Consider the following 27403-nt stretch of genomic DNA (forward strand, 5'->3'; position numbering starts at 1 on the left):
TGCCCGAGGAGGCAGCAGGGAGTGATGGTCAAGTTGTTGAGCTCCTGCCCAGGCATGCGGGAACCTTGGACTGAGTTGGCGGCTTAGCCCTGGCTGCCGGGCATGTGGGGAATGAATGTGCAGACGGCTAATCACTGTCTTTCAAATCAGTTACAAATGTGGCTAAATGGCAGGTTGAACACATAAATGAATGCCTGACTCTATTGAAAGAACACTTAGTTGTGTCTGATTTCAAAAACCTGATGCTGCCTGGTGGTGACCTGTCCTTTGCAGCTAGCCTGGTCCTTGCACTACCGCCACGATGGCCACTACTGCCCACCTAAAGACAGGGCTGCACCCAGCCCCTCAAGCTCCTCTCCTGTTGGGGCCACCAGATCCCCTAGGCACCTCTGGGTGCAGGGGCAGAGCGAGAGGAAGGGTCAGTTCACCGGTCTGAAGCTGAGCCCTGCACTGGCTCTGTGTCATGGGGATGATTCACCGAGCAGGAGCCCAAGGCTGCTGGGCTTAGGTGGTCGTCATTGGAGTGTGGGATGCCTGCACCTGCGGCTCCAGCCTCCCACTCCTTGGGGGCCATCTGCTGCTGGCCGTGCCCTGTCCCAGCCGCTGGCTCAGCCTCCAGAGGGAGGATGTGCCTGCTACTTCCTCCCTCTGCCTGTCCCACCTGCAGGTCACTCGACCTGACCTCCGCAGCCCTGTGGTCCCCTGGCTGCAGCCCCCAGTCCATGCCCGCAGCCCTGTGGTCCCCTGGCTGCAGCCCCCAGTCCATGCCCGCAGCCCTGTGGTCCCCTGGCTGCAGCCCCCAGTCCACACTCTTCTGTCTCTCTGGAAAGCAAGCCCTCCCATCACTCTCTCCTACTGCATAGACCTTTCTTTCTCCTCCTGTAGACCCCAGCTCTTAATGTCTCTCTCTGGAAGGCAGGGCCAGTCAGAGTTCTCTGGGCCACTCCAAGATTCTCATGTCCTTCCACACTCCTTCATGTCCTTCCATGCCCTCGGGCTTCTGACTCGGATGATCTCACCCAGTCCCATGGCGTGATTTGTGCTGACAACCCTCAGACGTTTATCTCCAGCTCACACTTCCCCAGAACTACATACTTGGCTCTCCAGAGCTTTAGAATGAGCTCCCAGGTGGCCCTCCTGTCTGGGACAGACGCAGCTGCCCCGTCCTCATTCTGCCCCATTGCTCACTGCTCAGCCAACCGTGCGGCTCCATCTTCATGGCAGACCCAGAACTCAGCCACCTCTGTACCTGCACTGTCTCCCACACCACTCATTCTTGGACTTAAACCCTGTCACTTGAACCTGTCTTTGGGAAAAGTCAGTGCTGGGTGAGGCGCAAGGCCCTTGTGACCTCTGTCAAGCCAGTGGTTCTCTGAGCTTGTGCTCACTGATAGGTCCTCCCCTGGAGCTCACTTAGCAAGCTCTGGCTGTTTGCTGGTCTTCCCTTGCCCATCCCATCCCTGAGGATGGCAACTTGGGGCTGTCTTGCTCACTGTGTTCTCCAGTCCCGAGGCAGTGTCTGAGGCACACATAAGATGCTGTCAACTGACCCACGCAGATGGCGAGCCCTGCGGGGCACAGCCAACTTCATTGTGACTCTGTGACCCAGCTTATGACCTAGGTCCTAGGTTGCTGCAGGGGAGCCTTGCTCAGGGAGCCCCTGAACATCCTGCCGGGCAGTCCCAGGACTCCTGTACCACGTACACAGCACTGGTCTCTTAGCAAGGCAGTTGTTGGGCTCAGATCTCAAGTCCATCCTACTGCCAGCCAGTGGGTCAGCTTCTGCAGTCTGTTACCAAAATCCCACTGCCCCAGGGTAGGCTGAGGAGCCACTTGGGACACCTGCTCCTACACTGGAGTGACTCTGTTCAAATCTTGTCTCTGGGGCCTGGTGTGATGGCTCAGTGATTAAATCATTGCCTTGCACACTCCGGGATCCCATATGGGCACTGGTTCATGTTCCAGATGCTCCATTTTCCACCCAGCTCCATACTTGCAGTCTGGGAAGGCAGTAAAAGATGGACCAAAGCCTTGGGACCCTGCACCCATATGGGAGACCCAGAAGAAACCCATGACTCATGGCTTTGGATCATGAACCAATGGATGGAAGATTTTTCTGTCTCTCCTTCTCTGTAAATCTGCCTTTCCAATAAAAATAAATCTTAAAAAAAAAACAGGAAAAAAAGAACAAATCTTGGCTCTGCCCCCCAATTCTAGCCTCCTGTGTACCCCAGGAGGCAGCAGGTGGTAGCTCAAGGACATGTATCCCGGCCACATTTGTGGGAGACCTGACTTGAATTCCCATTTCCTGACTCTGGCTTGGCCCAGTCCCGACTGTGCAGGGGTGACTGGGCCATAGCCAAGCCAGCAGACTGCATGTCTCTGTCGGCATGTCTTTCTACCTTTCCAAGGGGGGAGATGGGGACTGGTGTCATGGTGTGCTAAGCTGCCTGGAGCGCCGGCGTCCCAGACCAGAGCACTGGTTTGTGTCCCAGCTATTGGGCTGCCGATCTAGCTTCCTGCTGGTGCTCTTGGAAGGCATCAGATGGCAGTCTGAGTGCCTGAGCCCCTGGCACTCATGTGAATAATCTAGACGGAGCTCAGGTTAAGGTTAGGTGAGGGTTAGTGCCTAGCTTCAGCCTAGACAGCCCTGGCTTGATGTGGTCATTGGAGGGGTAAAGCAGTCTCTCTCTCTCTCTCTCTCTCTTCCCCCTCTGTCACTCTATCAAACAGATACATAAATCTTAAAAAAAAAAAAAAAAAAAAAAAACAGAAAGAAATCCACAGCGCTGTGAGACGTTATCACTTCTCACTTCTTTTCCAAGAAGGATTAAGAAGCCACCGTGTGGCAGAGGTCCACATGCCCCTTCCTGTGGCCTGCAGTGACCCTAGAGTGGCCAAATGGGGGTGCCAGGGAGGGTGGCACTTGGCGGGCTGAGGGCAGTGGCTGCTCACCAAGTAACCGGTGCCAAGGAAGCTGGTGTGTTCACCACCGGGCCTTTCAAGCATTTACCTAGGGGTGAAGTGGAATGCAGACACTTGCTCACTGTAGGTCTCCATCAACAAAGGCTTGAGAGTGGCTGGTGGTGGAGCAGGCTGGGTGAGGGCGGGGAGGGTGACCAGACAAGGAGTGGGCAGAGCAGTGAGTAGGCAGGAAAAGGAGTGAGAGGGACTCCCAAGTGCTGGCATCAGAAACTGAGTCACACAGCAGTCCTGCCTTGAGGCACAGGGGGCACAGCCTTTGTTGCCCTACAGCGACAAGAGAGGAATTGGCTGTGGGCAGTGAGGAGGTGTGAATAATACAAAGCCTGTGAGATGGTGCCGGTGGCAGCTTAGGCCACTGAGCCACAACACCAGCCCCCAGAAACACAAGAGATCCTTAAAGAGAAAAATATCTATTAGGAAAAAACTACGCTCAGGCTGTGTGTGTGTGTGTGTGTCTGCGTGTGCCCTCCCCCCCCAAGCTGTCTTTAAACTTCAGTAATGCACTCTTGTATGTAGTTGGATTTGATTTTCTAGCCAAGGGTGTGGCTCTGTGTCCACAGCCAACATTTGGCGCCAGCTGGGGAGGCCACACGTGTCCCTTTTTTGGGATGAGAACGGGGTACCGGACCCTCCCCGTCCTCCCACCTCCCCTCCACACTGACCGAGCTCCTCCTCTGAGTGCAGGGCGGGGTCCACCAGGGCTCTGAGCTCCGTGCTCTGCAGCAGGTAGCTCTTGAGCTGGGTCATCATGGTGCGGATCTCCTGTAGCATCTCGGTGCTCGAGTCCTGGCGTGCCATCATCTCCAGGCTGTACACCTTGTAGTCCTGCACCAGGCTGCCGAAGTACGAGGTCTTGTCCTGCGCCAGCTCCACCACCCGCTTGTAGAGCTTGCGGTCGTTGGAAAGCAGGGCCTGGAAGACGCTGGTGAAGCTGGCGAAACTGAGGCGGTGGCGCGCCTTGCCCAGAATCATCGTTGGCTTCTTCTTCACGTTGGGGAGGCTGAGCTGCTCCAGCTCCTCCTCCGTGCTGCTGGTGGAGTAGGAATCCTGATCCCCGGCCAAGGCTGACGCCCCCGAGCTGTCCCGCAGGGAGGCCAGCGAGCCCTTGAACTCTGGGGAACTGTGGGGACGGGCACAGGCCTGGGCATGGTGGCGCTGCGGGGCAGGGCTCTGGACTTCTTTGGGGACTCCCGGCGTGGGCTTCTCCTCCGGTGGCGTGGGGAGCCTGGCGCTCTCAGAAGGGCTGGGTAGGGCAGAGGCCAGCTGTCGGGAGACCCGCTTCTTCCTTGGGGGCGGGACTGGGGGTTGCCTGGTCTTTCCTGGCAGCTCTGGCACCACGCCCGGATTGTTGGCCTTGGTTTCTGCTTCCTGGCCCTGCTCTGCTGTCCTCTGAGGCTGGTCCCCAGGGCTGCCCAAAGTCCCCTGGGGAGGCGAGCTGAGGGGCGTCGCTGCCATTCCCCCACTCTGGTCCTCCAGGGACGCCCTCTCCGAGAGGCGGCGTCTGGGGGGCACGGCGGGAAGGCCCTTCTTGGCTGGCAGAGGAGGAGCAGCTGCCAGGGGCGAGGGGCTGGGGGCTCCCCCGGGCGGCACCTCCTCCTCCCTGAGAGCCCCCAGGCTTGAGGCAGGATGTGGGAGCCTCTCGCAGGCTGTCATGGGTGGCTGGCTTGGGTGGTCTGGGGGGCCAGGAGCATGGGGGGCAAGAAGGGGGGCTGCGGCTGGGTGGTGGAGAGCCGGCGGAGGACCCACAGGAGCAGCAGCAGGGAGCACGGGCTGCAAGGCAGGTGCTGGAGGTGGCGGCGGTGGTGGTGGGCGGCGTGGAGCCCACGGGGTGGTGGGTGAGATAGCATCAGAGGTGGGGGACGCGGGGCATGCAGGACAGCTCCCGGGGGGCGGCTGGTCCGAGGGTAGGGCTCCCCCGTAGTCCTCGATGAAAAGGGGGTTCACAAACCACAGGCGGTCACTTCCTACCGACAGCTCTATTTCGCAGGAGCAGTTCCCAGACAGCACCGGAAACCTGGAGCTGGCAGCCGGAGGGGCACCGGGGGCCGGGTCTCGGGGTGGCTGTGCCGGGCTGTCATGACCTCGCGGCCGGGTGTTCAGCGAGGAGTCCCAGAAGCCTGTGGGAAGCAGCGGGCGACAGGCGTTCAGCCTCCAGGCCACAGCCCCTCTGGGTGCATCTGAGCCTCTCCCACCACTTCCTGCCCCCGAAGGGGGGAGGCCCCATGCCTTCCTCCCAGCAGCACTGGGGTGGGGCTGCGGAGGTGACACGGCTCAGCCTTAGTTCCGTCTCTCTCTGAGTTGAAAGTCCACCCTGGGTACAGCAGGGTGTGTAAGCCGGACCATGCTGGTATGGTCAGAACGGTGGGGACAGAGAGGAAGTGTGGCCTGGAGGTCCAGCCCAGGCATGGTGCTTGGCTTTTATTGCCTATATATTTTTTAACACCTAGAGGAAAAATCTTCATTATTGACTTATTTTTTAATTTGAGAGGCAGAAAAAGGGGGAGATTTCCTATCGGCTGATTGACTGCCCAAATGTCTGCAATGGCTGGGACCAGGTCAGATTGAAGCCAGCAAACAGGAACTTAATCCAGGTTTCTCACACAGGTGGCAGGGACCCCAGTATCTAAGCCATCACCTGCTGTGTCCCAAAATGCTGCATGCTGGCAGGTGCCTGGGAATTGAAACCAGGCACTCCAGCGTAGGATTCAAGTGTCTTCACAGCCAGGCCAGATGCCCACCTGTGCTGTGGGGTTTTTAAGGCCTCATACTACCACCTTTAAATCGCAGGTTCCAACAGAACCTGGGACCTGGGGTAGAAAGAGACACCATCATATCAGAGAGGGCCACCACAGCTGTTACCCACAGGAAGGTGGTGGGGCTGCTGGGATCAGGCCTGACTGCCCGAGTAGGGGAGCTCCACCTGGATGCTAAGCAAGTGGGTCTGGGCTCCATGTGGGACAACAGCATTTTGACCGACTCCAACCTCAGCCCACAGCTGCCGCCAGCAGGACCAGCCTGACTCAGGAGTGTGGGTCTTGGTGGATACTCAGGGCCCTCGCCTAAGGGCCTGCGACACAGTGTCCAGAAGGCACTTTCAATGGGTTCATAGGCCATGCTGAGTTCAGGCAAGCGGCACCTCCTGGACAGACACACCAGGCACCCAGGCACTCCTTGGTCAGTTTCAGAAATTACCAGGCAGGTGCATAAGTGCTGGGAACGGGGTAAACAGGTGCTCAGCGTTGGCTCCCTCCTTCTGGGCCAGATACATCCACACCAAGACCATGGCTGCTCTTTCCCTGGGGTATCTCAGGTTATCTCAGACTTGCTGCATGTCACGGACAGAGCTAAGCGGCTCAGCAAGCTGGAGTTCAGGGAGTGGGCTGAGGTCCAGGGTAGGGGAGTGAAGGGTCTGGGATTGACCCCAAGTGGGACCGGCTCTGAAGCCTGCATGTGCACCCCCTTCTTCACAGGAACTTGTGACACTTCCTGCTTACGACTCTCCCAGTACCCAGCACTGGCGAGTGGCGTGTGTATGTGTGTGTGCGTGCATACCCTGAACCGGGAAGCACCTGACACTAGAAGAAAGGAGACCAGTGGGTCACAAACTTTCCACTCACACAACCAAGGGGCTCCTGAGAAATGGATGTACCCAGCTACAGGGTCTCCATTCAGTCCTGTCCTGGCAGAGACCCCATGTCTGGAGCCGGTGGGGAGGAGAAGGTGACATGGTTAACAGCTGCCTCAGTCACACAAGGACCAACTGTGACATGTTGCTTTCCAACATGTGAAGCTCTGTGCACGTGACAGTGTGTAAGGCGAGCTCTGCCACGACCTGGGCTCTGAGGCCTCTAGGGCAGGCTCCCGCTCCAGGCGCTTTGCACAGTCCACACAGGTGTGCCGGTCCCGTGCAGGGGTAAGTGAAGTGCAGTCAAGTGGCCGGGGGCAGCCAGGGTGATCCTGGCAACCTTCCGCATGGACCAAGGTTGGATGTAGGGCATTTACCTCCAGGTTCCCACAAGACTGTCCCTTTGGCAGTGTCGTGGCAGCAGCGTGGGAACTGCCCAGCGGTGCCTGGACACTGCCTCCCATCACTGCATGCCTGGGTCATGGCTGCAGACCCCTCTCCCATCCCCCCTTCCCCTCCCTGGAATGCCATGTCAGACCAAGCAGTCTGTTGAGCTAGTTTCTTCAGCCAGCGTTCAGCACGTCGTGTGCTGCCCCACCTGCAGGTCTTGGCTGAAGCCGTGCCCTCTGCACAAAGTCTCCCGCCCTCTCTACTCCTCTGAAGAGTCAGGTCATAGTGGCCTGTTTGGTGGAGGCTTCCTGGTGCCTTTTCGTGTCAGCTGCCCTGTCCTGTGTGCCCTGCCCCCGTGGGTATACACCTTGATGACAGTGACCAGCACTGGGCCTGTCATTCTCTGTTTCTGATACCGCCACAAGATTCTGACTTTCAGAGGGAATGATAACGCTGCCACCAGGTGCCTTTCAGCCCCTGTGACGGTGTGGATTAACTTCAGGAGGAGGTAGGGTTTGAGGTCTAGGACCCTGGGTGGCCCCAGGGAAGATGGCTGAGGACAAGAGCGAGAGGAGGGACAGGTGTTTGGTGTAGGGGCAGAGACATTGCTCCAGGGATGCCCACAACCCCATATTAGAGTGCCTGATTTGAAGTCCATCCCAGTTCCCTACTAAGGCACACACTGGAAAGTGCTGACTCAAGCACTTGGGTATCTGTCATCCAGGAGGCCCAGGTGGCGTTCTGGGCTTCTGGCGCTAGCCTGGCCCAGCCTTTGTTGCTGGAGGCATTTAGGGAGTAAATTTCTGTCTCTTTCATCTTTCCTGTTCAAATGAAATGAAACAAATATATGCAAATAGAAAAAAAAACACAGAGACAGTTGGAAGATGAAGGCAAAAAGTGGCCAGTGGTGCCCTGTCCCTCAAGGGGCTGGTGTGTTTGCTTCCTTCTGCCCAGATTTGGCTTCTGAGAGGAGGAGAGCAGAACTGGAGCTCAAGGAAATGGGTCCAACCTGGTGGTGCATCCTAAAGGCACAGGCCTCCGAGCCAGCGCCACTCTGAAGCGAGGGGAAGCTGAGAGCTGAGGGCCTGGTAGGGAACCCCAGAGGCAGTGCAAGGCTTTCTACTTCAAAAAAAGGAAGCAGGCAATCTTTCTGCAGCCTGCAGATAGCCAAGGCCAAGGAGAAGCAGAACTCGGTGTCATGCAATCCAGTGATTGGTACAGCTGTGGGCATCAATGCCCAGTGACACCATGCCAAGTCTGGCTGAGCTGCCAGAGGCCCTCCAAGAAGGATGTGTCTCTCCCCAGCCGCTGTGCTGTCCTCTGTTGGGAATAGCCAGTGTGCTGGCCTGGCAGCCTGCTGAGCCTCAGCTTGAGCTATCTCTACCACGCGATCACACCTGCGGTCCCCAGGACTGGGGTTGTGCCAGGTACTGGAACCCAAGCCCTCAGGGCAAACTGAGGCTTCAGTCCTGCAGAGTCCTGGGTCAGCAATCGCAGGGCAGAAAAGAGATGGAGAAGGTGACAGAATGTTCCAGCTGCTCTGAAAACAGCTCAGACATCTGAGTTCAGGGGGCACATAGTTTGGTGTGTGTCTCAAAGATGAGCTATTGGGCAGCCACTCAAAGTCACATTGTCAATGCATTTTTTAATAACCGGGACAATCTTCATTGTGTGATGTGAAGGAAAAAGCAAGTTTCATGCACATTTGGACAATTATGGAAACATGTCTTTTCTAAAACATATTTAAAAATACTGGGGCTGAGGAGGTGGTGCAGTGTGTTAAGTTGGCCTTTGATGCCAGCATTCTATATGGTCACAGGTTCGAGTCCTGGCTGCTCCACTTCCAATCCAGTTCCCTGCTAATGTACCCAGGAATGTAATACAGTGGAAGATGACCCAAATACTTGGGCCGCTGCCACCCACATGGGAGACCTGATGGAATTAAAGGTTCTAGGCTTTGGGCTGGCTCAGTCTCAGCCATTGCAGCTATCTGGGATTGAATCAGCAGTTGGAGGACCCCTTTCTCTTCCTCTCTCTCTAACTTCTTTTCAAATAAACAAACAAAAATTTAAACATGTTAAACAATGCCAACATGTCTTAAATCTTTGCCAACAAACGTCACTCTTTAAATGACAGCACACATTATTCTCTAAATTGCACAGGGGAGAGATACACCCTCTGTTGATTTTGTAGCCACAACCAATCTGTAAGCTCTTGCATCCCAAGATCCCACAGCATGCAGCCTGTACTTTTGGTCACCTACTTTTCCTGGTCAACCTTGGACTCGATTGCATCAGCTCAACCCTGAGCCATCATGTGGTGCTGAGCTTGCGAATCCACCAGCTCTAATTGCAGTGACATCAGCCCCATCCACACAGCAGGGCAGAGTGGCTCTCAGTACTTACCACCTCTTACTCATTCTCTAAAAAGATTCAACATAAAATTGCTGTGTCTGGGGTAGTGGCCTGCTGGGATGCCTTCATTCCCTATTAAGGTGCCTGGGTTTGGATCCAGGTGCTGTGCCTGATTCCAGCTTGTGGCTAATGAGCACCACCAGGAGGCAGTGGTGACAGATGGCGTAGCAGAGTCCCACGTGGGAGACACGGGTGGTGGTCTCAGCTCACAGTTGCAGCCTGGCCCAGCCCTGGCTGCCATGGACCCATCTCAGCAGATGGGATCTGTCTGTCTGCTTCTCAAATAACTAAGTAAAGAATTTTTAGAATATTGAAAACTGCTAACGTTGAGGACAGATGGACTAGCCTCATGAAGTCACAGAAATCGTAAGAGCACCAAGTGAACAGGAAACCCAGAAAACCTTTGTTCTTAGCTGGCTACTTCTTGACTCCAAGCTCCAGGAGAAAGCTGCAAGCCAGAGACACAATCCAGTCACACCCAACTAAGGGCAAGCCGCAAGCTGCATTTCCACAGGCCGTGCAGGAACCAACCATCTTGGAAGAAAAAATTCTGACACCTGTACTAGTGCCGGAATTCCCGTTGTTCTCAGCCTCATCCTGTTCCAGTTCTTGTCAGTTAAACAAGCTGCTGGACCTTACTAAAAGGAAAAATGTACAATCGCAGGGGCTGGCACTGTGCTTCAGTGCAGGCTAAACCACTGCCCATGATGCTGGCATTCTATACTGTACAGTGGGTTCAAGTCCCGGCTGCTCTACTTCTGATCCAGCTCACTGCTATTGCGCTTGAACACAGAGCGTGGCTGCAGTACTTGGGTCTTTGTTGCCCATGTGAGAGACAAGGATGCAGTTCCATGCTCCTAGCTTCAGCCCAGCCCAGCCCTGGCTGTTATAGCCATCTGGGGGAGAGAATCAGGGGATGGAAGATCTCTTGGTCTCTCTGATTTTCAAATAAAAATACCCCAGTCGTTTAGTTTCTAGCACATTCACAGAATTGTGCAACCATCACTGCAACACTCTGAGAAAATTTGCATCAGTGCAAAGAGAAATCCCTTACTCACGCCTGACCACTCCCTGCCCTCTGTGCCCAGCCCCTGGCAGGCCTGTCTCTATTCCGAACTCTTTGCACAGACAGAATCAACACTGACTTCTCCTCTAAGCATGATGTTTTCAAGATTTCTCCAAGCTGTACCATGTGTCAGTACTGCATTAAAAAATATATGTGTGTAAATATGTGTTTCCAATTCTTGGGGTTTCTCTTTCCTGGTCCATATGCGGGCTTTTGTGGGAATAAATGAGATAACTCATGTGTGGGCCCATGTCCATGAAGTTGCCTCTTGCTGTCCTTCGGTTTCCCCTGGATCATGAAGACTCCTCATGAGGCTGCAGAGAGACCAGCAGCCAGGTGGGACTAGGGGCTGGAGTGGGCACCTGGCTGGTGAAAGCAGAACCGGGGAAGGCACAGCCTGGACACAGAAGGCTGCCACTGCCCACAAAGCCTGCTCATCTTCCATCTCCGCTTCTTGCAGACTGACTGCCGGCCTTTCTCTGGGTCTGTTGTCATCCACACCCCTTGGCATGCTTTCTCTTCTCTGCCATGAAGGACTCCCTTGCCTAGGCGATGCAAGACACACTGAGCACAATGCAGGGGGCACACAGGCTTTTGGTACACTTCACTGTTGGCTTGCTTATCATCACGTTGGCAAGAGAAGGCTGACGGGGCCCAAGCCTCTGGCATGTGACAGCGCATGCTCGTCCGGTTCCCACATCGCTGGGGCATTCAGGGGACACACTGAAAAGTGCACCTTGCCTTGGCTCTGGGAACCCCGCCTTGCGTCCTGCGCCAGGGACCCTGGGTCTGCACAGAACATGCTGGTGCTGGAGCTGCCACAGGAAGTAAGTGCTGCCAGGTGGATCTGAACTGCTGTGGCAGCCCAGAGGGTAACCCCACCTCCCTACTTCTGCTTCCAGGGGAGGGGGATTGCCTTCCCTGGGAGAGGGGCAATATGTGTGTCACATATACAATTTCCTGAGCCTGGGGGCGGCCAAGCCCCTTTGGTATGCAGGCCCTGTGTGTGTGGGGGGGGCAATCAATCCTGGGATGCCTGCCTGCACCCCACATACAGTCGGCTGACTCACCCCACCAACATGCCCTCATGCACCCCACCAACATGGTTCCACACTGGCCAGCAGCAGCTTGTGAGGCACAGCTAAGGAGCTGGCACCAGCCCTGGCTTTGTCAGGGGTTCCTTGCCAGGGCTCTCAGCTGGGATGAAGTGTGGTCTTCTATCAATGCATTTCCTGCAAGGGTCACCCAAGACAACACCACGTGCTCTGCTATGGTCAGAAAGCATCATCAATGTCACATAAGATGTCAGGGAAGCTCGCCAGAAGAAATACAACATATGCACAGACCAAAGCTTAGCATCCCTGGACAAGTCACAACCACAGGGAGCTGTCCACAACCTCCCTCCGTCAGAACGGTGAGCATCCTAGAGTGGGAAATGCTGAGGGTGTGGGCAGTGGGTCGGACTGTATATTAGTGCAGCCATCGTGGAAAACATTATGGAGCCTCCTTAAAAATTAGAAACAGGCTTATCATATGATGCAGCAGCCCCACTGCCAGGTATATATCCAAAAGACACGGGCACAATAAGCCACAGTGACACCTGCACCACCATGTGTGTAATGGCACAGGAGTCGACGAAGATGTCCACCACCGGGTGACTGGAGAAAGAAAACGTGGTGTATACAGACAACGGAGTATCACTCAGCTATCAACAGAGGGCGATGCCACCATTTGCAGCTAAATGGACGCTACTAGAGGTCATCATGCAGAACACAGAAAGACAAATACTGCATACACAAAAAATAAAGGAGAGGGAGAAAAAAAGGGGAGGGAGGGAGAAAGGAAGGAAGAAAAAGAAAGAGAGAAAAGAGAAAGGAAGGAAGGAAGGAAGCTCGCTCACGGGGAAGCCTTGCACTTAGATTACAAAATTGTTGCTGGTGCCACACTGACGCTCTCAGGAGGGTAAATCCTCAACACCAGGCAGACGGGGTAAAGGTCAGTGTTTGTTCCCTTTGTCAGTGGAAAACGCACCCGAAAATCCACAATCCAGGTAATCAAGACTTGGAAGAATCTGGGATGAGGTGAATGAATGCAACATGAGGTGGTGCGAGTTGCTGGGGCTGAACGGCCTGGAGTTCAAATCCCAGTTCTGCCATGTACTCTGAGCCTGGGTGTCCTCCGACTTAAGATGGGGATATTAACGACAATGATGGCTACTTGGCATGGCTGTTTGAATACGCAATGAGCCAGCGCAGCCAGAGAGCTGAGCGCACTGTCCATGCCCTTTACGTGCTGACACCAGGGGCCTGAGTCCTCCTGCTGCCCAGCCCCTGACTAGGGGCAGCCCTGGGGTACCTCTTGCACTGCTACCCAGGGGCCCCTGGGAACCAGCAGGTGTCTCCTGGGATCTCAGGTCAGCCCTACATTTTCCCAAACACCTGCTTCTTCCACGGCTTCTCCTATTCAGTCCACAGTGATAGCCGGCCTGCCCGCTGTAGCTGACGCTGCTAAACGCAGGTGGCTCAGGGGTCCCTCAAGTGAGACTCAGGGTCTCACTGCCTGCTTTTACTCTTAGAAGTGACTCTGTGTAATGGAACATGCGGCCTTAGCCAGGCTCTCAGAGCTGCAGACACTACCGAAACAGCTGCCCACTGTTCTCCCTGTCCTGCGCTGGACGGGCCATTCTCTACCCCTGACACATGTGCACAGACCGCTGGCCAGGCTCTGCACCAGCCACTGACAGGTGGGGTGCACTGCCCGGGGTCTGCACGGATAGACCTTTGCCCTGGGTTGGTGCCAGCCTACTCCATCCTTATCGCATGCTCAGCGGAGGCGACATATAGAAGGAGCAAGGCATGTTCCAGGCCCTTCCTCTCCGTTCTCTCCCTTCCTGAAAGGTGGGGACAGGGGTGCTGAGGGTCGGCTGGTTGGGCAGGGGGGCACACCATGGGGGTGAAGGGCAGTCTTCAGGGGTGACCTCCTTTCTGTTGCTTTTCCTTCTGATGAGGGCATAGCTGGCAACCAGCTCGTGCTCTGACCGCCACTCCACTTCTCCCTGAGCCCTGTGCCCTGGCCCCGACCTGTCCCCTGCTCCACTGCACACCCAGAATGAGTCTCCCTGCTTGGCTGACTGGTCTGCTGGGAGCTAGGATTGAGTTGCAGCTCTGACTGAGCCTCTGGCACAGGTTGTCACTGGGCGCAGGAACAGGGCCGACCCATTTCTTCAGGTCCCAAAGTCCATGGATCTCCCAAGCAGCAGAGGACAGACTTACCCAGGCCCAGGTTGGAGATGGTCTCGAGGTCCGGGTAGCTGTTGGCTTCAAGGACGGCCTGGGGCAGGCGCAGCGTGAAGGGCAGGAGGTCTCTGTGGAGACACAGGGATCTCAGGTCAGGGCTGGGGAGGGTCAGGCTGTGTGCACCCCCGTCCCAAATCCCACACCTGCAGCCCAGGAAGCAAGAGCCACAGCAAGTCCTGGGCTGCTGGCATCTCCACCTGGACTGCACATTTCCCTGGAGCTGGCAGGCAGAGCCCTGAGGCATGGGGGAGGAGCCAGGCGCCATGGCATTGCACTTCTCCCTGCTTTGGGCTTCCTTGAAAGCAGAGCTGAGGGCCCAGGCAGCACTGTCAGAAAGCTTTGCATGGGGACCTGAAGCCCCTACCAGAGATGCTTTAAAAGGAGTCGAAAGATACAGAGACTGAGGCTCAGAGATGGGAAGGGCTATGCCCAGCCTACAACGTGGGTTCTGGAGCCTGGAAGGTGGGAGGGTGGCACTGCTGGGCCCCCAGGACACGTGGTTCCAACTCCACATCTTGACATTCAAACCCTACCAAACCCCCTTTACAGCCACATCCCTTCTGGTCCCCTCTCCCCACTCCCCCGCCATTGGTCCGGCTTCTTATCCCCTGAGTTAGGTCCTTCTCTCTGAAGACAGAGCAGATAGGCAATGCCCAAGGCTGCTCCAGCTGCCCCACCACCCCCTCGCCAGGCTCCGTTCAACCCTACCACAAGCTGACTCCAGCACCAACTAGAGGCCTCGCACGGTGGTCCCTGGCTACAGGTGTCCTCCCCTGGGGCCTCCTGGCTCTACTGTCTGACCCTTGTCTTCTCCCAGTGCTGACACCTTGCAGGGGGTGGGGCAGCTCTCCCGAGGAGCTGATTGGAGCGAGAGGAGGGCAGAGATGGCAGGGGCGGGGCTGGTGGCAAGTGTCCAGTCCTCTCACGCCGGCCCAGCCAGGTCAGCCACCGTAGGTGCCTCCAGCCCTATGAGCAGGAGCAGAGTTGAGGGCCTGTGGCAGATTCCCAGCCCCTCTGTAAGGCCCTGGCCATGGCTTTCCGCTTCTCCACTGGCCAAGAGTGACGGTGGATCCTTGCTACTCTGGTGTGAGTCTCCCGGGGACCCCAGGCCTGCTGATGACCTCCTCCAGGTAGACCCGTCCCGTCTCAGCCCTGCTCAGCTGCCATGATCTCCGTGCCACATTTTAAAGGAGGCTGTCTGCCAACTCCACCACCATTAGCCAGTGTGTCACATTGGCAAGCATGGTGACTCAGCTCACCCGCCTCTGCCCGCCAGGACAATCCGCCAACACCTGGTCACTTGGCCCACGCTATGCATCTGGTCCCTGCCCACTCTGCCGCTCCCTCTGGCTCCCCACCTCGGCCCCTTCCCCTTCCCAGATCCCTGCCCCACACTCAGTGGCCTGCCCCTGCCCTCTGAAGCTGTCCCTTGTCCCCTCCACCCAGGTCTGCTGAAATCCCACAGCTCCTGCGAGGCCCCCACTATGCCTGCCCAGGAACGCCCCTCCCATGAGCTGGGTCTCTCCCCACGCCTCATCGGGCTGGGCATTCACCACGGGGCTGCCTCTTTCCACCCACGGATGTGAACGTGCCCTACGTGCCAGGTCCTGGGCACAGAGACCCCCGGGGGCTCACCCCATCCCACAGGGGACGAGGCCACAGCTTTGATTGCAGACTGGCTGCAGGATCCAAGGCTAGAGAGCCGGGTCAGCACATGGTCAGGTGCGGCCCTCAAGCTGGTCCCCGGGAGTGAGTGCCCTGGGTCCCAGCGCATGCTAGGAAATGACACAAGCTGCTAACTCCTTTTGTCTGAGGTTATCCCATTCTCCCCTCCACAACACCCGTGAGTACGGGCTCCAGCGTGAAGGTGCCAAGCCTGCCAGTGCCCTCTAGGCAGCTGCTCCTCAGTTGCCACCACCGCCACCTCCTGCCAAGTGGCACGGGTGCAGCCTGGCATGCTGCCCAGGCTGAGGTCTGCACCTTCCTCACTAGCCTTGCCAGGGTGCAGAGATGGGAAGACACGCAGGTGGAACTGGAGGGAAATGTATGACATACCCACACCCCAGCACCAAGTCCTTGGGTCCAGGGAGATGCCGGGATAGCCCTGAGGACAGGGTGATGGGGCACCTGGGAGATGCAGGAACAGCCCTGGGGACAGGGTGCTGGGGCACCTGGGAGATGCCGGGGCAGCCCTGAGGACAGGGTGCCGGGGCACCTGGGAGATGCAGGGCCAGCGCTGGGGACAGGGTGCCGGGGCACCTGGGAGATGCAGGGCCAGCCCTGAGGACAGGGTGATGGGGCACCTGGGAGATGCAGGGCCAGCCCTGGGGACAGGGTGCCGGGGCACCTGGGAGATGCAGGGCCAGCGCTGGGGACAGGGTGATGGGGCACCCACCTGAGCACTCATTGACCGAACAGAAAGCTAACTGGATGATGTCAACGGACTTTGCTGCCTCCTCAACTCCAGTCATAGTTGGTGGCCTGCTTGGGTGGGGATCCCCTTACTGGGGAGGAAGGACTACTAAAGGCAACCTGCATCCAGGAACAAGTCTGGGGGTGAACGCACATTTCAGAGCAGCTTTTGGGGGTACCCAGAGGGATGGAGCTGTGGGAAGGAGTCACAGATCCCCTCCCCAAGGCATGGCTGCCAAGAAACCTTTCAGTTAAGCAAACTTCCAGATCCACGCATGTCTAAACTCAAGTACTTCATTACATACTACTAAGTCAGTTAAAGAACGATCACCAAAGCAAAAGTAACAAATGAGATTCTTTGAATGTTCTCCCGCCCGCCCGCCCCGCCTCAGCCCCCTCCACCACACAGCCCCTGGGGGCTCAGTCCTTGCACCCGGGGGTGTCAGAAGGCTGGCCTACTCACCTGCTGACGCAGTAAAATGAGATCAATCTGAAGATGTCCTCAAACACGAGGACCGAGCCTTCCAGGTACAGCACTGCAGAGAGACGAGACAAGCCTGGGTGAGCGGCTCTCCACGCAGGAGGGAAAGAAGCCAGCAGCTCCCAGGGACTGGCAGGGGCACCTCTGCCCTCCACACTGTGGGATTCTGGTGCCAGAACAGCACCTGGCCCCACACACATTCGCAGCCCACCCGATGTCAAGGAGAAATGGAGATGTCTGGGGCGCCAGCAGGAGGGAGCTGCGCTATCACACACCGGCCACTAGGAGGCGCTAAAAGAAAGTCTCTGCTTTTACTCCGGCCTCTTTTCAAAACCCCAGGATTGCACCTGCTCTAACAGGGCGCTAGAGGGCGACAGGAACCAGCATATGAATGGGGCTTTAATTTTTCTGCAACCTTAGTAGCTCTTTTTCTCACGGACTTTTTGAAGACCCCCTTGTATTTTGTTCCAACAGCTTTATTTTATGTTGGCCTTTTTTCTATACACTACTCTCAACAGTTTTGCTTCTTTTTTTTAAAAATTCACATCCATCTGTTTATGGCAAGGAAATAATGGTTTTTCCATTAGAATGCATGTAAAATTCAATTATTCAAATTTACTTATTTCTTATTGACTTGAAAGATGGACAGAGAGCTTCAATCCACTGCTTCACCCCCTAAATTCCCACAACAGCCAGAACTGGGTCATGCCCTGCTGCCTGCCAGGCACATGAACAAGAAGCTGGAATCAAACAGAGTTGAGGTGCTCCAATATGAGACACCTGCTATGCCACATGTCCACCCCAAACCACACTTCAAACCAGGAGGAGGGTCAGGGCATGAGGCAGTGGTGGTGGTGTGAAAGTCAGATAAGCAGAGAGGAGCAAAGACAGAGAGGAAGATCTTCCGTCCGTTGATTCACTCCCCAAGCAGCGGCAATGGCTGGAGCTGAGTCGATCCGAAGTCAGGAGCCCGGAGCCTCATCCAGGTCTCCCACGTGTGTGCAGGGTCCCAAGGCTTTGGGCTGTCCTCAACTGATTTCCCAGGCCACAAGCAGGGAGCTGGATGGGAAGCGGGGCCACAAGAATTAGAGGTGGTATGGGATCCCGGGCGTGCAAGGCAAGGACTTTGGCTGCTAGGCTACAGCGTCAGGCCTGATGTGGCTGTTTCCATGGCTCCCTCTGACCCATCTGAGCTGAAGGAGAAACAGCCAGCTGCTAACATCAGGCTCCTTTAAGCCCTGAGACTATGCAATGGATGGACACAGCTACCTGGTTCCTGGGGTGGAAGTGGCAAGGGTGGCAATTTCACAGGGCTCCTGGGGACCCTGTGGGTGCAGGGCCAGCTCTGAGGTGATGTCGCAGTGCAGGCCCTGCTTGTGGAGAGGCAGCCCAGCTCCTTGCTGGCTGACGGATGAGTGGCACCAGGCCAGCGCTGTGGGCATTGCTGGAACCAGCAGGAGGCAGAGGTCGTCAGGGGCGAGCACTGACACCCCCAGCTGGCCTGGGCCCTCTGCTCGCTGCTGGGTGAGGACTGGGACCCCATGTAGGCAAGCTCTCCTCCTGCCCGCCAGTGTGGGGAGGGCATGGGCTCCTGGTTCCATTGGGCACTCTTGGGGGCTCGTGACCCTAACTTTTAGGTACAAGTAAGAGTCTCCATCCCCCCAGCCTTCCAGGTCACCAAGGGAAGTCTGATCAATTCCTAGAGGGAGGTGCGTGGTGAAGGCGTGCGGGGTGGGCCAGCTGCCCTGTGCACCAGGCACCCAGCATGCTCACTGCTGACACCTGCTCACTTCTCAACTGTACCACTGGGTTACCTAACCTCGGTTACCTAGACAACGCAGGCACACCATCATAGTTCTGACCGGACAGCTCGGACAGTAAGGCCCAGGCCTCCTTTCCTCCTTTTCAGAAGATCTACAATCACCCAACACCACAGGGGGCCTGGCCTGGGATAGGGACAAGCTGGGAAAGGCCACTACAAGGAAGGGTCCGCTTTCTTTCTCCCTGGCTGTTCAGGGCCAGTGAGGGCACCTTTCCCCCTGGACCTGTATGTGTGTGTGTCTGGCTTCTGGGGAGGAGTCCCCCACTCCTGAGCCTCTGTCTTTCCCCACCCATGTGCCTGGTTGCTGGGGCCCCAGTGCAGGGGCTCCTTCTGGACTGCCCCTGCCTGCCCCTCACCCCGGCTCCCCGGTGCAGGGCTGTGCTCAGTTGGAGCCTCTGGATTGGCAGTGGAGGGTTGCAGGGATGCGGGGTTGCCAGGATCAGCATGGCAGCACCACTGCCTGCGTTTCCTAGGCAACTGAGGGTAAGTGGCCCAACAGTACACTGAGAGGTGAGCAGGTGCCGGCAGTGAGCGTGCTGGGTGCCTGGCTCCGGGCAGCACGAGGGCATCCCCCTGGAATGCAGCCCATGTGTCTGCCTTGCTGCCAGCACAGATGCCTTTCCTGGGGCCACAGTCTCCTCCCATGACACTGAGCAGGCCCCAAGTTCTCTCTTGGGGTGCTTGCCTCAGCAGAGCTGCTTCCCCTTCTGCAGGCCCCAGCACTGAGCGCACCCCAACCTAGAACCTGTCATATCACAGGTCTGATTGGCCCGGACAAGTAGGGCCTAGGTCTTAGTTCTTCACCTGGTCCCTGGCCCAGGACCACATCCCATGTGATGGAGCCTGCTGTGGCCCAGAGCGACAACTCTGAACCACAAGGGGGACAGGACAACCGCTCTGCAGCCAGACATTCCCCTCTGCACTGCCCACTTCATGAAAAAGACCCCCTTTCTTGGCAGCCACTCCTCCCCATCGAGTAAGCATGGAGACAAATCATGCAGAGCGAGACAGGGAACGCAGCTCAGGCTGTCAGCATGCAGACAGGACCTTGTCTGCGAATTATTTATAGGTTCGGATGCCTCAACAGAAGCGGGGGGTGTGGGAATGGGGCATTGAACAGATTTGAGGAGACTAAATAAAGAACAACCAGGCAGGGAGCTTTTGGGGGGAGGCATTCCTCTCGGCTCCCTGTTGAGTCCAGGGCAGGCTCCACCCTTGCGGGTCGGGGTGTGGGATGGGGCACTCAAGTACCAGGCTCCTCTCAAGTACCAGGCTCACACATTACTGTCCTGGGGTTATGCGCCATGCGGAGGCCCCACGTCATGATTCTCGGAGGTGCCACTGGTTCATTTTCTTCTCCAGCCAGCCCTGCCAGTCCTCCCCCTAAACATCTCCGGAGCGGGTCTCTCTCCATGCCTGATGTAACTGCCTGGTTTGGTCGCCACCGTGCTGTGTTGGCCATTGCCATGCAGTCCTTGTCTCCATCCCTGGGGGCTTCCCCCATCACCCCTAGTGCTGTGGGCTTCTGATTAAGAGGCGCAGGGTGAGCAGGGCAGGCGGTGAGTGTAGTAAAGTGGTTGCTTTGATGCTTGGGACACTGGCATCCCATGCAGGACTGCCTGGCTCCCGTCCTGGCTCAGCTTCCAATCCGGCCTCCTGGGAAGGCAGCTGCTGATGGCTCCAGCCCTTGGGTGCTTGTCACCCATGTGGGAGACCAGGGCTGAGTTCCCCAGCGTGTCACGTTGGCTTGGCCCACTGGATGGGAGCTCACACTCTCTCTGCCTCTCACGTCATTTCGTTTTGTTGGTTTCAAAAACCAGGCAGAGCTACGCCTGGAGCTTGGGTGGGTGACTGTCCTTGCGATGACTGTCCTTCCAGAACCCGCCCCCAGCCCCAGGCCAAGGCTATCCTCTTCCTGTCCACCGCTGGCTCTTTGCCAAGACCATAAAGCACCTGAGTGTCCCCTCAGCTTCGGACTCTGAGGATAATTCCAACATTCCTTATTAAATAATTCCCCTGGTAAAGAGGAGAGATAAGATCCCACTAAGCAACACAAACAAACGACTTCATCATTAGCCACTATTGCCTTCTCCGGTGTCCTCCACCCCCCTGACTGGGGAGTGCTGCTGTAATAAGGGAATTGGGAAACAGGACAGGAGACATTGGGCTCAGGTATGAGAGCATACTCCCAGTTCCATCCTTGGTCCTAGCACCTGCTTCATTAGGCTGTGCAGGAAGCTGACGGGCTGAGGTGGATGCAAGCTCATCTGGCACCGGAGGCACAGCAAGGCTCAGTAACTGGGGTCAAGGGCTGAAGCTATCATGCTTACTCATTGGCAAACCTGTCTTTGCAGGGGCCAAGGGCAGCTCTGGTCTAGGGGAGAGATTCAAGGAACATTCCTTCCAGTGGGGAATTCCTGCTGGATTAGTGCCCTAGAAGTTTCCATGGTGAGAACCATGACGTAGTCATGAGTAAGCACAACAGATATGTGTGATAGGAATGAGGGCGGGAGACAAAACTGCTCATTGATCCTTGGTGGACAGGGAGGACCATGGAAAACACCAGTCAATTTTCATGGCCCCTTTGTGATGGTTTGGGCAGGAGGGAGAAGACAGTGGAACAGGGACTGTGGTGTGGCTGCCAGGACACTGGGCCATGTGCATGTCCCTGGTTTACAACAGGACTTTCCAATCCAGCACCTGGGACGGCCACAGTCAGGCAAACGTGTAGGGCTCTATTCTAAGGAGGAATTTATGCTTATCTCTTGCCAGGTGAGGTTAAGGGTCCCTCCTTCAGGGTGGCCCAGGATCAGGGGAGAGAGGAAGGGACAGAGGAGAGGAGGGAGGAGGGAAGAGGGAACCTTTTCTTGGGCATGGGCATTGCTTTTGGCAGTGACATGCTGGTTCCGAGGCCTGCCTCACACACTGGAGGACCTGCATTTGACCCCTGGCTCCTGGCCTTCTGCAGAGGCCAGAGGCCAACACCTGCACCTGCAGGCAAGGTGAGCTGGGACTTTCCAGGCTCCGGACCCATGAGAAACACTTTCTCTTCTCTATGAATTACCCAGTCGCGAGCATTCTGCACAAACGGCTACATGCTGAACTGAGACAGCACACGCCTGACCCTCTCTGGCCCATGACACAAAGCCCAGGAGTCGTTGGGGCCTGACTCCTGACCTCTCCTGCAGTCACTGCTGTGTTCCCTGCAGCTCCTGAGCTGCACAGCCTGCAGCTGGCAGTCCCAGGGCACACAAAGCAAGACCGTGCTGGCACCAGCCCACTGCCTACACGTCTTCGCCTCCTCCTCCTCCTCCTCCTCCAGGGCCTTGTGTTCTGGATCTTTCTTTATCCTTATCAGAACTCCATTCCTGCATCTGATTCTCACAGGACCAAACAGTTCCCACACTCACACTTCCGGGGGCGGCTCGGCCAGCTTCCAAGACCCAGCCGCTAGAGAGGATGACAGTGGCTACTCCAGGCCCAACCCCTTTTCTCTGCCCCATCTCAGTTCCTGGGACACCTGCAAGGCCGGCTCCTGGGCAGTCTCTAAAGCCCTTCCCACTGTCCTCCATCCCGGCACTGTCCCTTGCTCCTGACCACCTTGGATGCTGCCCTTGCCTCGTCCTGCTGTGCTGCCTCTCACAGTGCAGGGGTCAAGGCCTTTGGGGACCTGCCAAGTGTCACCTTTCCAGCCTCATCCCTGCCTCTCCTTCCAGTCATACCCAGCAGAGCCTCACCCCTTCCCAATTGCCCCTCCCACCCCTGAGCTTTGCGGCAGGTCCCAATGGAACGTGTCTGTTTCCTCATTTCTCTCTCGCATAACCAATTCCCATCCTTCAAGGCCCTCGGTCAAGGCCACGGGTTTGGATGTCTAACCATGTGCATGCTGACACAGCAGCTGGGACGGGGCTGGAATTTCTGATAGGTATGACCTGTCTGCTGTTCCCACTGCTTCCGGGACAACAGCATCTTAGCCTCCTTCGGACACCACTGGGCACGGATTCAGCGAAATTGGACCAAAGTTTAGTGAAAGGGGAAAGGCTCAGAATAAAATGCTGAAGTGAAAAGAGGAAGGATAGAACAATGATATACACTACTCTGACTAGAAATCAACTGAAAAGGAACAGAAAGAAATTTACCAAACTTTTACAACATTTTTGGAGTTAAATTGTCCCATGATGTAACTCCTTGCCCTCTTCCCTCCCTCTGCTTGTTCCCAGTTCAATGTGCTTTGGAAGCGGCAAATACCATACTGAAGAGAGACAGCGATGAAGTGTAATTATTAGAGCTGAGATCTCCAAGGGTAACACCCAGGGTGGGATACACCTGTTACCTACAGGAGCTCTCCAGACACAAGGTGCTGGTGGAGCTCAAAGGTTTTAGATGGAAATTGTTGGGGCCAGCCGGCACCATGGTGTAGCAGGCAGAGCTGTTGCCTGAAAAAGCAGCATCCTATATGGGCACCAGTTCATGACCCAGCTGCTGTATTTCCAATCCAGCTCTTGTCAATGGATTGGGAAAAGAGGCTTGGGCCTCTGCCACCCATGTGGCTTTGGCTTGGCTCAGCCCCAGCTCAAACAGACATCTGGGCAGTAAATCATCATGCAGAAGTTTTTGTTCTCTTCCTGTAATTCACATAAAGAAATAAGGGCCAGCATGATAGCTTATCTAGCTAATCCTCAGCTTGGCAGTGCCATCATTCCGTATGAGCACTGGTTCATGTCCAAGCTGCTCTACTTCCCATCCAGCTCCCTGCTTGTGGCCTGGAAAAGCAACAGAGGATGGTCCAAAGCCTTGGAACCCTGCACCTGCATGGGAAACCAGGAAGAAGCTCCTGGTTCCTGGCTTTGGATCAGCTTAGCTCTGACCATTGCGGCCATTTGGAGAGGGAACAGATCTTTCTATCGCTTTGTAAATATGCCTTTCTAATAAAAATCTTTAAAAATAAATAAATAATATATATATTTTAAAAGAAATGGCTGCTGGGCCCGGTGGCATGGCCAAGCGGCTAAAGTCCTCGCCTTGAACGCCCCGGGATCCCATATGAGCTCCGGTTCTAATCCCGGCAGCTCCACTTCCCATCTAGCTCCCTGCTTGTGGCCTGGGAAAGCAGTAGAGGACAGCCCAAAGCCTTGGGACCCTGCACCCGTGTGGGAGACCTGGAAGAAGTTCCTGGATCCTGGCTTCAGATCCGCATAGCATTGGCCGTTGCGCTCACTTGGGGATTGAATCATCGAACAGAAGATCTTCCTCTCTGTCTCTCCTCTCTGTATATCTGCCTTTCCAATAAATAAATAAATCTTTAAAAATAAATAAATAAAAATAAAAGAAGAGGCTGCTGCTTCATCACCACAGCTAATGCACAATGGCGGTCCTTACTGCGTGCTGACTGCACACAGGTACCAAGAGACTCTTCCCTACAAATGCCTTTCTCATCCATCATTCACGCACTGCAGGTGCTGAGTGCCTCTCACAGCCCCAGGAACGCTGACCCAAGCCCCTGCTGCAGCCCCGTGGAGCTGACCACCAACACCATTCAGCCCAGGAATGGACTAGAACCCCAGGGTAAAGCCGGTCTGCCGGCTTCAGGTACCTGCCCTGACCCACACCCCTGCAAGTGTGAGAATAAATGCTGGCCGAGTGGAGAGGCGGTCCTTTCTAAAGCCATGGCCAGGCTGGGCAGGAGGGCCCACTCAGAGAGGGAAGTGGGGCTGCCAGTGACACATGTGGCTGTGAGTGCTGGGTGGTCACCTCCCACGTATGCTAGACCACAACCATTGGTCACCTTCCCGTGGCTCTTCTTCTGGAGGCAGGGCCAAGAGGTCTTCATGAATGCGTCATTGTTGTGTGTCATTGTTACTTCCTCTATAGCCCAGGAGTGCACAAGCAAGGACAGGATAAGCATCCTTAATCTGAAAACCCCAAATCTGCAACTTTCTGAGACCATTGCTCGGTGCCTTGGGCAGAAAATTCCACCTGACTTCAAGCCATGGGATGAAGTCAAAGCAGAGGGGAGCTCAAAACACCATGCAGGTGCAGGTGTGCGGCTTCAGCGTCAGGATGCCCACGTCCCACACCGGCGTGTCTGGGATGCACACCTGGGCTGGCTTCCTGCTGACACAGGCCCTGGGAACCAGCGGTGCCAGCTCAAGGACCTGGATCCCTACCACCCATGGGAGAGATTTGGATTCAGATCCGGTTCTGGGTCAGGGACTGTGGTGGCACTCGGGAAGTGAAGCAGCAGATGAGAATTCTCTCTCTCTCTTATGTAAGAATACTGCATCAAATTCCCTTCAGGCTGCACATTACGTGTGCACGAAGCACACGAGTTGCATGTTTAGACTCGGATCTCTTTGTAGATACACAAATATTGCAAAATCTCTCCTAGACCTTGTCCCATGCATTTTGGAAAAGGTTAGTCAAACTGGGGTGTTCCCAGGCCAGGGTGTTCATGTGTCCCATCCAGGGGAGGCAGCCTGACCACTCCCTACTCCTGTGCTCCTTCATCCCTGTGCCTCCTGCTCGCCTCCAGCCCCCAACATGGCCTCTTTTGGTGATTCTCTGGGTCCCGTCCCCCCTTCCCTCCCTCTGAGGGTCCCCATGAGGCCAAGCGGTGACCCAGGCAGTTCAGTCTTCTTGGGACCGTAGTGCAGCAGATGAAAGGTGCTGGAGATGATGACTCGTGCTACGCCCCCTGCTGGCCACACATCCCACCTACTTCACACTCCGTTTCCAATTGCTGTCCACCCAGGCCAGGCGACCTGTTCTAACCATTGAAATGTGAAGGGACGTGCCACCACCCACTTCCTAGGAGACCCTTTCAGAGCCATGGAGTTTTGCTGGCTTTCCTGCCTGGAATCCATGCTCATCAGGAGAGTCGGGGAGAATGTCACACTAAGGAGAGAGGCGCTCCGTCACCTGGGGTGCATGTACCTGGTCATAGGGCTGTTTGTCACTGTTTGTCACTAGTGTGGCCTGCGCCGTGCAGGGTTCGTCAGAGATATTCTTCACAACAAAGGAGAAGGCAGGCGGAACACAGGGAAACAGAGTCATGGTTCCTGGGCTTCCTGCTCACCGCTGAGCGGGGCCACACAGGAGGCTGAGCACCCCCATTCGGGGAAACCCCTTCTCTCCTGCCCCAACCCTACATGGGGAAGCCCAGTACGAGGCCCCAGGCTTGGGCCTTTCCCTTGCCCACTTCCTCCTCCAGCTGCCCTGGAGGGGGAGGCACCATGGCAGTTCCCCTCTCAGGGACAAGAACACTGGGGTTAGCAGGGGAAAGGGACGTGTCCATGGTCACACAGACCATTCAAGGCAGGGCAGGGATGCAGACCCAGACTCCGGTCCCAGGGCTCCTAAGCCACGGAGGGAGGGATGGGAGTGAGAGAGAGCAGGGAGATGGAGCAGGGAGTCAAGAAGGCAGACAAACGCACCCCAGGCTCCCTTCTCTGGGTGGCCAGGGTCAGCTCAGGTGGAGACCAAGGGGAAGGAGGGGCGGCGGACAGTGGAATAACAGAGGGAAAACGCCTAATGCAAACCACGCAAGACACCTGTGTGTGTGTGTGTGTGTGTGTGTGTGTGTGTGTGTGTGTTGGTGATGGGCCTGCCAGAATAAGGAGTATTTTCCCCAGTCTTTGCTTCGGCTTTGAGGAAGCCAAGACAGCAGGTCACAAAGGTGAGAGGAAATAAACATGGGCTTTTGAGTGGATCAGCCGAGTTCTAAACAATGCTCTTGGGAAGACTCAAAGTTTCTCCCTCCTGATTTTAAACGCAGGCAGGGAGGAGAGGCCACGGCTGGCAGGTGCAGCGTTGGCCGCCCCTGCTGGGTGGTCGCGGTGAAAGCCAGGAAGAGAACACTTACTGGACTTTTCCTCCTTAACGGTGTATTCCAGCACCTCGGACGCACCCTCGTTCAGGGGAGGGAAGCGCACACACAGCATCAGGGACTTCAGGCCACTGTCCCGGCGCACCAGGAACATCTGTAAGCAAGGCAGCAAAGGAGTACCATGAATCAAAGATCCGAGGGGCCGCCGTGGCGGTGCAGTGGGTTAAGCCACCACTTGTAATATCAGCATTCCCGGGGGCACAGGTTTGAGTCCCAGCTGCTCCACTTTCCAATCCCACTCCCTACTAATGCACTTGGGAAAGTAGCCAAGCTGGCCCAGGTGCTTGGGCCCTTGCCACCCATGTGAGAGACCTGATAGAACTCGAGCCTGCTGGCTTCAGTCTGGCCATTGGAGCCACCAGGGGAGCAAAGCAGCAGAGACATCTCTCACTGGGTCTTTCCCTGTCTCTGTAACTGACTTCCAAATAAATAAGTCAAGTCTCAGGTTCTCGTTGGCTCACTCTGGTACCACCAAGTTGGAGCTTCTCGGATAGTGTTGTGAACAGAGTGCAAGGGGCAGGTCCTCACCCCAGCGTGCTGCTGCCTGGGTGAGTGGTCCAGCTCTGAAGGATGGGCTGGATTTCACCTTACTCCCCAGCAGGTGTGCCTGGGGGAACTGGTGAGAACAGTCACAGCTAAAAACCCTACTCTCTCCCGCGCAAAAATAAAAGCAGCAGCTAAAATTGTTAGCATGAAGCCCAGTGCTGCGGACACCATATTGATGCCTCCCACGTGTCAATCTCACACACCGGCATTCCCCCATCCTTACCCCATGCTGCCTCTAAGAGTCCTTCTCAGCCACAACAAGGCTGCCACTCACAGCTCGCACCAAGCCATGTCCTCATTCCCATAAAACCACCCAGGTGGACGCTCCCATTCCCTTCATGCACCTGGTGGCATGACACTTCCAAGACTTTCTCCAAAGTCACCAAACTCCTGGACATTCCAGAAAACTCCCCCAAAGCCCCACCCCCTGTGCCTCCAGATCCCACAGGGAGCAGGTTTCACGGCTGCAGAACACCCCACA

General features: G+C 56.1%; 1 protein-coding gene across 3 annotated transcripts in view; it reads right to left on the reverse strand.

Annotated features, from left to right (window-relative positions):
- RIN3 (Ras and Rab interactor 3) overlaps nt 1-27403 on the reverse strand; it is a 78701-nt gene that overhangs the window by 21062 nt on the left and 30236 nt on the right. For all 3 annotated transcript variants that reach the window (XM_040975135.1, XM_040975136.1, XM_040975134.1), the window contains 4 exons: nt 26353-26470; nt 16652-16724; nt 13753-13844; nt 3648-5102 (listed from right to left, as the gene is read on the reverse strand). In XM_040975135.1, the coding sequence (XP_040831069.1) occupies nt 3648-5102; nt 13753-13844; nt 16652-16724; nt 26353-26470 (1738 nt within the window). The remainder of the gene's footprint in view (nt 1-3647; nt 5103-13752; nt 13845-16651; nt 16725-26352; nt 26471-27403) is intronic.

This window comes from Ochotona curzoniae, unplaced genomic scaffold (genome assembly GCF_017591425.1).
Source record: "Ochotona curzoniae isolate NIBS_2020 unplaced genomic scaffold, NIBS_Ocur_1.0 contig_2688, whole genome shotgun sequence".
Classification (NCBI taxonomy): Eukaryota; Metazoa; Chordata; class Mammalia; order Lagomorpha; family Ochotonidae; genus Ochotona; species Ochotona curzoniae.